The sequence below is a fragment of the Gadus macrocephalus genome, chromosome 3 (genome assembly GCF_031168955.1).
Source record: "Gadus macrocephalus chromosome 3, ASM3116895v1".
NCBI classification, from domain to species: domain Eukaryota; kingdom Metazoa; phylum Chordata; class Actinopteri; order Gadiformes; family Gadidae; genus Gadus; species Gadus macrocephalus.
Window position 1 is genome coordinate 14,886,265 of NC_082384.1, and position 10,760 is coordinate 14,897,024.

Below are 10,760 nucleotides of genomic sequence, written 5' to 3' on the forward strand. Positions count from 1 at the left end.
AGAGACACACACACACAGAAGCCGTGCTTCAGCCTGGATGTGGAAAGGAACCCTATAAAGTTTTTTTTTTTTTTAAAAGGTAGACACACACACACATTGATTTAAAAGGAAACAGTTATTTTGGGCATGAAGGCATGTACTTTTCCCCTGGAAGACAGGTGCATTAGAGGCAATACACTCTGCATGACTGCATGTCAGGGTGAACGGCAGGATGCTGATAGGCATGTCCTCCCTGGGTCAAACCAGGGAGACGGCCTAACGAGAGGACAGCCTCACAAGAGGACAGAAGGACAGCCTTAAAAGAGGACAGAAGGAAAGCCTCACAAGAGGACAGAAGGACAGCCTTAAAAGAGGACAGAAGGACAGCCTCACAAGAGGACAGAAGGACAGCCTTAAAAGAGGACAGAAGGACAGCCTCACAAGAGGACAGAAGGACAGCATCACAAGAGGACAGAAGGACAGCCTCACAAGAGGACAGAAGGACAGCCTCACAAGAGGACAGAAGGACAGCATCAAAAGAGGACAGGACAGCCTCACAGAAGGAAAGCCTCACAGGAGGACAGAAGGACAGCCTTAAAAGAGGACAAAAGGACAGCCTTACAAGAGGAAAGCCTAACCAGAGGACATGTATACTGTTAGATTTCAGTTTATTTCTAAACTGTTCGGACAGACTCTGCGTTGTGTATTTTTCGTCGTAGTAGTAATTCTTGAAGTCGAAATCAAAGCAACTTGACAGGTTGGATCAGAGGGTTGAATAGATGATTTATTCCAGGATGTAATCCAGCGAGATACAGATTTAGGTTGAATAATCTATAGTGGACCCGGTTGAGGAGCAGTTTGATGACTTGTTCCTTGGCTGTCGAACCCTCTTCTCACCGAACCAAAGGGTTGGGGCGAGTATTATACAAAAAGGGGATACATGAATAACACGTAAACAGAAGCACTCTCAGCCTTGATAAGGTATATGGCCCTGGCTATGCCCCAGAGGACCAGGTCGGTTCAACCTTGTTGAGACATAACAATGGCAGAATGTTGGAGATAACACCTTAGTATGAGAGGCCCTGGCCTGTTCCTAGACTAGAAATGTGAACAAAAGAGAGACACTAAAATACACCAACATTCTACACATACTTTCCCCCTGGAAGACAGGTGCATTAGAGGCAATACACTCTGCATGACTGCATGTCAGGGTGAACGGCAGGATGCTGATAGGCTGCAGGCATGTCCTGTACCCATGGATACAGAAAACCACTCCTGCTGCAGTGCAGAGCTGAGCCTGGGTCAAACCAGGGAGACGGCCTTACGAGAGGACAGCCTCACAAGAGGACAGAAGGACAGCCTTAAAAGAGGACAGAAGGACAGCCTCACAAGAGGACAGAAGGACAGCCTTAAAAGAGGACAGAAGGACAGCATCACAAGAGGACAGAAGGACAGCCTTAAAAGAGGACAGAAGGACAGCATCACAAGAGGACAGAAGGACAGCCTCACAAGAGGACAGAAGGACAGCCTCACAAGAGGACAGAAGGACAGCATCACAAGAGGACAGAAGGACAGCCTCACAAGAGGACAGAAGGACAGCCTCACAAGAGGACAGAAGGACAGCCTCACAAGAGGACAGAAGGACAGCATCACAAGAGGACAGAAGGACAGCATCACAAGAGGACAGAAGGACAGCATCACAAGAGGACAGAAGGACAGCATCACAAGAGGACAGAAGGACAGCATCACAAGAGGACAGAAGGACAGCATCACAAGAGGACAGAAGGACAGCCTCACAAGAGGACAGAAGGACAGCATCACAAGAGGACAGGACAGCCTCACAGAAGGAAAGCCTCACAGGAGGACAGAAGGACAGCCTTAAAAGAGGACAAAATGACAGCCTTACAAGAGGAAAGCCTAACCAGAGGACATGTATACGTACACAATCTATCTATAAATGAACTCAATCTCTGCAGAAGCCATACCAAAAATCAGAACAGCTTCAAGGGCCATATACATCTCTTATCATAGCAGGAAACTATACAGTAAGTAGGACAAAAATAAATCACTAACTTTGAAGGGGAAAAGTGATTCTCTTTTTATTAACTATAAAATCAATATTTGAGTGTTTATGGAACCCCGCGGCCGCCTGCCTGGTTAGCTTGGCTGCTTCCGTTGACAACGTTGGCGATGAAGGACCAGCAGGCTGACTGAACGCTCCACTGCAGGTTGCTCGCGCCGAGCACTAAATAAATGGTGCCGTTGTCACAGTGAGGGGTCCTGAAATCCTGAGTGTGCGTCCTTTGATGTAGCGTATGGTTTCGTGTGGGGATGGGGGGGAGGGAGGTGCAGCAGTTCTGCACGCAGCACCAACGTAGGGGCAGGTTCGCAGTGCTTGCTGGGTCTTGCTAGTGCCACGCATCACGGGAGCTTGAGATGCAAAAACTAAATTTATTGGGAGCTGATATGATTGCAAAGGCCAAGGGCCTTTTGACCAAGGGCCTGATTTGAGCCCGGGCCCTTGTGTTTGACACATGCGAACCATACTGTACTATACTATACTACATAAATGGTATTTAAGTCTCTTTTAAGGACTACCTCAAGGATAGCCGGTGCGAAATCGAATCAAACCCTGGACCATTTACACTTGATTCATTGTTCGATTTCAAAATAATTTATGTTTTATGCTCCCAATTCCTAACCCTAACATATAAATAGAGGTGAACTGCATGTGTGTATTTTAGGACTTATGAATGGATTCCATTTTACTGTTTCCAAAACTTGTAATGTAATGAAAAGCTTTATCAAACCAGCCAATCATTACAGCCCCAGTGTGGTGTATAAAACAGGTGAAATGTAAGATATATTAAGAGTTATTTAAACAGGAAAGCAGAAAGTCTTGAAGACAACTATTTCATCCTCCATCCCTCTGTGTGATCGCAGAGCACATCAGAGGTGTAATAAACGTTTACTACTCCATCCCTTCCCCTTATTTATCTCACCAAGGTTTTATTACTATATCTTTTTGTGCATGGTTTATCTCGTCCACTCAGTCACGACAGGCTCAAGAGGGATTTAATTCATCCTTTCTCTCTTCCTTTCCTCTGTCACAGCTCCATCCCTCCCCTCTCCTCAACCTGCATCTCTATCTTCCTACCTCCATGCCTCTCCTTTTACCTCCCTCCCTCCTCGCTCTCCTCTCCTCAACCTGCATCTCTATCTTCCTACCTCCATGCCTCTCCTTTTACCTCCCTCCCTCCTCGCTCTCCTCTCCTCAACCTGCATCTCTATCTTCCTACCTCCATGCCTCTCCTTTTACCTCCCTCCCTCCTCGCTCTCCTCTCCTCAACCTGCATCTCTATCTTCCTACCTCCATGCCTCTCCTTTTACCTCCCTCCCTCCTCGCTCTCCTCTCCTCAACCTGCATCTCTATCTTCCTACCTCCATGCCTCTCCTTTTACCTCACTCCCTCCTCGCTCTCCTCTCGCTCTCTCACTTGCTCCATCACTTCCTCTCTCCCCATCTGTTAACTCCCAGCTGGGTTTGTCGGTTGCCGTGTCCCTCGTGCACGTGAGGAGGTCCGTCGTGCACGTGAAGGTCTGTCGTGCACGAGGCGGTCTGAAGTGCACGAGATCTGTTGTACACTGTGCCAGCTAAAATGCACGGAAGGATGAGTCACCCACTCGCAATCTGCCACCACATCCTTGGACCCTGAGGTTCTCCCATGTGCACACACACGCGCACACACACACACACACACACACACACACACACACACACACACACACACACACACACACACACACACACACACACACAAACAATAGTGCAGAATGCGTACTTGCAAACTAGAGAAAGCTAGTTTCCAAGATAAACAAGATAATTGTGTGTGTGTGTTTGTGTGTGTGTGTGTGTGTGGATATGCTGAGCTAGAGATGCATAAATGATGCAGCCATCTAGAAAACAGGAATGCAAATGAGCCATTGGGATGGCATTCATTCACCGCGCAAATCCCTTCTGCACTGACTCATGGAAGCCCATCACCATCATCTTCAATAAAACTGGTGCTTTTTAACTAGGAGGTAACTGGAGACGTCATTCATAATCACAAGGTCCATCTGGCTGTCGTTGTTACAGAACACGACAGAGCTGTGAGAGGAGATCTCCATTCATTATCTCTCCGTCTCCTGTATTATTGAGTTTGCAGTTAATCAATAAGCATATATATGATCTAGACTCTCACACTCTCACCTGGCCGTGCCTCCCATCCAAAAGAAAACCTAAAATATATAATTACAGATAATGCATTATTATAAATGATTTGAATACTGAAGTAAGGGTACAGCAATAACGCTGTTTAGGGGACGCTGTTTTTTACGTTATTACTGTGGGGAACAGATTTCAGTACATCTTCTTTCTAAGTAGATGTGTGTGCACCTGATTCTGCCAACCCTCTCCGTTGACACACACACAGACCTACACACACACACACACACACACACACAGACCTACACACACACACACACACAGACCTACACACACACACACACACACACACACACACACACACACACACACACACACACACACACACACACACACACACACACACACACACACACACACACACACACACACACACACACACACACACACACACACACACACACATATTTTTCCATAGAAGCTGCCAACCCTGTTTTTAAAGTTACAGTTACAGTTTATGATTTAATCCGAGAAAATGTGCAAGGCCAGCGTCAGACCATCGTCTTCTCCTTCGTTTGGGGGATGTTGAAAGATGAGATGTGAAGCCCGGACCCATGAAGGATGTCGCCATATTCGATGGGATGTTTTCCAAGGAGAGGTATAAATTATAAGCACTTCATTCTGAAGCCGGGTGATCGCACTTGGGATACAGTATAATATAGAGGTTGGTTACTATAGTGACGTCTATTAACAGGAAACACTGTGTCTAGACTGACATAGAATGAATGTACGTTGGAATTTGGTTTAATAGACCAATAAGAAAGAACGTAACAATCACTCACTTCCGAGATCTGCAGGTCCTTCGAAATATATATATATTTTTTCTAAGTATATCTTTCTGAATATTATGTTAATGTAGACAGCCCTGCAACACATGGCATACCTTTTCAATTACACATGTACCACACACACACAAATACACAAACACACACGCACGCACGCACACACACACGTCGGTCACAGAGGTGGCATCTGCTCCTATATGACTCACTGCACCCGCTCAGGGCTGAGTTGATCTGTGACGTAAAAGCACTGATAAAAATAGAGTCATTACATCTGTGTTGAAGTCTGTTAAAGGAGCACAATGAGGGAAGAAGTACTCCAAGAGATAAACACACACACACACACACGCATTTTCCATAACTCTTTTAAATGAACAGGACAGACATACAGATGCATGCACTGACACCCGTTCTCAATCCTCACTCACCTACACACACTTACTCACTTTCTACCATGCGCAGAACATACACACAACTTCACCCACATTCTCTCACACACACACACACACACACACACACACACACACACACACACACACACACACAAACACACACAAACACACACACACACACACACACACACACACACACACACACACACACACACACACACACACACACACAAACACACGCAAACACACACTCACGCTATTGATTGGTCGTTAAAGCGGGAGCTGGGCTGGGCCTCCCCTTCACGGCCGGTGCCCAGCGTCCCGGGACACTGGTTAATGGTGCCCCACACCCCGCCGCGCGTCATGGTGACCTCGCTCCACAGAGACAGGCGGCGAGAAGTCGGAGGGGGACCGGAAATAAATGACTTGGTGATGGAGTGTGTTTATAACGTACATTAGAAGGTGAGTGGAGGTTGTGTGTGTGTGTGTGTGTGTGTGTGCGTGCATGTGTGTGTGAGCATAGGCAAGTTTGTGCATGTGTGTGTGTGTCTTATCTGTGTACCGAACACAAGAAAGAAGCTGAGCGAAGCTGTTTGACTATTTGTGTGCATTGTCATTTAGAGAATAAGAATGAAGCAGCCTATTGTGCACGCGTGTGCGTGGCGTGCGTGTATGTGTGTGCGCACTGCGCAGGTGTCTGAAGAAGCATGTTTGTGTGCAAGAATGCAAATGCAAGAATACTGCGTTCATGTGTGTGCGCGGGTCTAGCCCCCCGACACCAAGGCCCCCTCTGCAGCCCTCCAACGCGTTAGCCCCCCTCTACCACCTGGGGTGCTTTGGACACCTAAACTAAAGCACAGGATGAAGTTCTGCTGCGGTTTCCACGGCAGCAGGGGTCCTTTCCAGAGCGTTAATTAGCCACGAGCCGCAGCCGGAGAAGGTAGCCCCGCGAGACACTTTGTTCGCTTGACAGCGAGACATTAGCATAGCGGCGCGGCGCAGAGGCAGGGTAATAGAATATAACGTCTTTTTTACAAACATTCTTTTTTGTATGATGCATACAGATATGAGTAACCCGAGTCATTAAAAAAAGATATGTTCCTTAACGGAAAAAAATTATTTGTTCGGCTTAAACAATATATGCCGGTCCAATTCAATTACATTCTTTGTCGCTGCCCTAATCCAATGACACCCATGGTTGTGTGCGTATGTGCATGTGTGCGCTTGCAATTCGCACGTGCCATTTATACATGTGAGTGTTTGCGGGTATGTAGGGAGGGACCCGTAGGTATGGGGGAAAGAGGGGGGGGGGGTGGGGGTCGGGAAAGAACAGATTGCTGGCATGGGGCCCATATGGACTGGGACTTGGGATCTGATCCTGCTGGATTACTGAGCCATACAGGGAGCCTGCTGTCGTCCTGCTCCCAGGAGGAGGTGCAGGAGAGGAGGAGGAGGAGGAGGAGGAGGAGGAGGAGGAGGAATGGCAGGAGAAAATGACGAGAAACTGAAGGCTTGAGACCAATGACTGCAATCGGAATACAACATGAAATGTAAATGGATTCCTTCAATTATTCACCTAAATTTTTTCCTATTTCACTTCCTTACATGGTCTCCTGTTTGACAACTCATCCTAAAACACGTTTCCTCTCCAGCTCATATCAAGCCTCCATTGTGCCAACAAACATCTGGCTGTCAGGATTTGTTCCTTTTGCACGATTCAAATCACATTCCTCCTTTCTATGAACTATGACCTTGTTACCAATAAGCTGGCATTAACCGGACAGGACAGTCTGATTACTAGGGTGGTTGAGTCCCAGCTGAAAGGTACTGGGTTCAAACCCTAGTGTCTGATGCCTAACCTGTAGGGCCTCCCCGGGCAACAGTTCTAATCCCTATCTCCACCTTTTTGACATTTATCTGAATTCACTGTCACATTGGATAACAGCGTCTGCTAAAAGACAAAAAAGTAAAATATGAAAAAAATAAAAATGTTAAAGCTAGGGACGCATGGCTGAAGGGAAGGCACGGTTATGGTCGATTTAATGTTGACTAAAACCAAAAGCAAGACCATGCAACTGGCCATGGTTCACTCTAATTTCTAACGTTTTCGAACGCCACACAAATCCTCCTTCTCCAATTACAGCCTAGCGGTTTTCTAAAAACTTGTCACCCTCTCTGCCTCCGCCTCTGTCCTTGAGAAGAGGTCTGTGTGTGTGTGTGTGCGTGCGGTTGTTGCTGTGCGCGTGTGCGTGACGCGTGTGTGTCAGAATGTCTGAGCTAGAGCGACAGGCGAGGAGTGACTTTGTGTCCTACATGCCATGTCATACCCACTGAGAAGATTCTGAGATTTAGGAACCTGGAGGAGTATGGAATGAAATTGCGTCATAAACTCTGGTATAGTGAACATGGCAATCCTTCGAAACGCTCTCACACACACACTTACCTAACATATCATCCTCATCTATCAACTGAACCCACTTAGGTAATTATGCTCTTCTATCCACTGAACAAACGCACACACACCCACACACCTGACTAATTATCCCTTTCAATCCACTGAACGCATACACACACACAACCTAACTAATACTATACACCATTTATGAGTGTGAGGAACTTGATTACATATAATTGAACGTAACAGCGGAGTATAACCATATAACATTATCTCTCACAGGTCCTAATGCTGCGGTTTACCGCTGAATTGTCGGGCAGAAAACCAACAACTGACTGAAAGGTTCGGTTCATCTGTCACAATGGATCGGTTAGTATGTGACAAGCACTGACCTTCGCAAGCAGGGCTATTATTAGTGTCATGATTAGGTAATTACTTTCTCCTGGAATAACACTCTTCCTCTGCTGAACGGTCCAGGAGAGGATGAGGATGCAGCTGATGATGATGATGATGATGATGGGGCAGACAATAGGAAGCTTATTCATGCAAACGGGGGTCTGAGAAACTGAGATAGGGAGCGGGGGGGGGGGGGGGGGGGAGGGCAGTGACGGAGAGCAGGGGTGTGACAGAGTAGAGGCAGTGACGCTGGTTAGGTACTGTAAATGGATTAGAGACTGTTGAGTGCGTCAGTCAGGATCCAAGGCAGGAGGGAACCCTAGAGCCAGGGTGAGGGTTCTAAGGCTGGGGAGAACCGGAGAGCCGGGAGCCAGGGTGAGGGTTCTAAGGCTGGGGCGAACCGGACCGCAGGGAGCCAGGGTGAGGGTTCTAAGGCAGGGGAGAACCATAAAGCAGGGAGCCAGGGTGAGGTTTATAAGGGAGAACCGGAGAGCAGAGGCAGGGTGAGGGTTCTAAGGGAGAACCGGAGAGCAGGGAGCCAGGGTGAGGGTTCTAAGGGAGAACCGGAGAGCAGGGAGCCAGAATGAGGGTTCTAAGGGAGAACCGGCGGGCAGGGAGCCAGGGTGAGGGTTCTAAGGGAGAACCGGAGAGCAGGGAGCCAGGGTGAGGGTTCTAAGGAAGGGGAGAACCAGAGAGTGGGGAGCCAGGATAAGGGCTCTGACCATGGAAGACATGAGACTGCTCATATTTGTAGGCGATTTTTTGCGCCAAAGCTGCTCTCCAGAAGTTCTTGAGCAAAAAGCTCCTAGGTAGGTGTTGTTGATACCAGTACAGATCATGACACACATCCAGTCACATATTGTACCCCAGCCAGTTACCGAGGACACAATCAACATAATATAGTGATACACATAAAATAAACAGATATAGAAATATTTTATAAATATTTCCCTGTGTCTATTTCAATTATATATGCCTGCTGCTTTGCAATACAAATCGTCCTGTTTTGTAACCTTGAAACGACGTGGTGCATGGACATATGGATATATTGCGCATTAGTTTGGAAGATGTCCATGTCTTTCCATTCCTCGTGTGGACCGTGCACTACACGGCTGAGCTGTAGCCGTGTCGTGTGCATTTAGAGGGCGGCGAGGTCACAGCAGAAGACCGTGGAGGTAAAGACGGATTTCCGTCACAACGCACTTAACGGTTATGCAACGTTCGTGTGCAGCGAAATAATCGCTGCCGTAGTTTTTCAAAACACACACACACAGCCTGTAACACGACTATGGGAGCGCCGGGCTATACCGAGAATTACGCTGAGGGATGTAGAATGTCATCTGAAGGGTAGGATAGTGAAGCCATGTTCTCCATAGCATGATTTCCATCACGGATTGCTATCGTAGGAAAATCCACGTCTACATTCTTCATATGGATGTAAAAGAGTTTGCAGGGTGTCTAGTAAATATTTTTTTTTACAAGAACACGATCGTCAATATATCCCCCATCCCCCCCACTACAACCACAACCACCCTGCACCATGGTCGGTCGGTGGTGCAGTACCGCAATCCGCCACACATGATATGAATCCGGCAAGACAGACCCGAGCGATGGGTAAATACGAGACCAAACAACGATGTTGCAGAAACCGAATAGGCTTAGCCTCCATCCACACGACCGGTGAGCCGCTACACCGCATCAAGACAGGGGACAAGACAGGTTACACACGTAGTCGACGCTGTTCGACTCTGCGTGAAAAAAGGTTTTTAGCAGCTCTTGCCAACGGGTTCGGTGTGTAAACGAGGAGACCCCTACCTGAGTGGCTTTGTGGAATTGCTTCTTCAGTCCCGCTACAGACATGACTTCTACACGGTGGTTTTAGCCGGGGTGTACGTGGACTGATGCTGCAGATCGCGACAGGTAAACTCGGGTCCCACTTGCGATGGTTTTCCTTGCAAAATCGACGAGCCCCTCGATCTCTCTGCGCCGTTCTTCTAACCAAAGGAATCTCTCTTGGCAGCGCAGGGAGGGGGGGTTGAGCAAAGCCGTGATCAGCAGGGTAGACTACTGAATGTCAAAACCACATGTCTGCACGCCGTGACGTAGGTCGTAAGCACGGTTGCGTCGTACGCGTCGTTTCTTAAAGCATCCGTCTCTCGGAGCACGACGTCCGCATCCCAGCGTACAGATAACACGACACGATCTCTACGTCCCCCCCCCCCCCACATGGGGTCGAAGATAGCCGAAAAAAAAACATCATCATATGAGCAAAGAAGATAAACCCAGCTTCTTGTATGGGTGGGGGGGGGGGTCGATGGATATTCTGTAATGTGCATATGTGAACATGATAGAAACGACCCAGGCACAACACAGAACACTGTTGTTGAAGTGGTTGATATGAAAACGGCCCGGGGCTGCGTTCAAAAGGGTTGTTCTTCAGCACCCTGGACAGCGCCCATAGCCAGGCTCCCTCAGGGTGCAGCTGCTGCTGCTGCTGCTGAAGCTGGGACGGATCAACATACTGAATCCACATTAAACACTCACATTGTA

General features: G+C 47.8%; 1 protein-coding gene across 4 annotated transcripts in view; it reads right to left on the reverse strand.

Annotated features, from left to right (window-relative positions):
• Positions 1-10,314, reverse strand: part of sh3gl2a (SH3 domain containing GRB2 like 2a, endophilin A1) — a 40,651-nt gene extending 30,337 nt beyond the window's left edge. Inside the window, exon 1 of one of the 4 annotated variants that reach the window (XM_060047553.1) lies at positions 10,026-10,309. In XM_060047553.1, coding sequence (XP_059903536.1) covers positions 10,026-10,070 — 45 coding nt within the window. In that variant the 5' untranslated portion in view covers positions 10,071-10,309. Of the gene's footprint in view, positions 1-10,025 lie in introns of all 4 variants that reach the window. The other 3 variants (XM_060047551.1, XM_060047552.1, XM_060047550.1) reach the window with 3 other exon arrangements.
• Between the last annotated feature and the right edge of the window lie 446 nt (positions 10,315-10,760).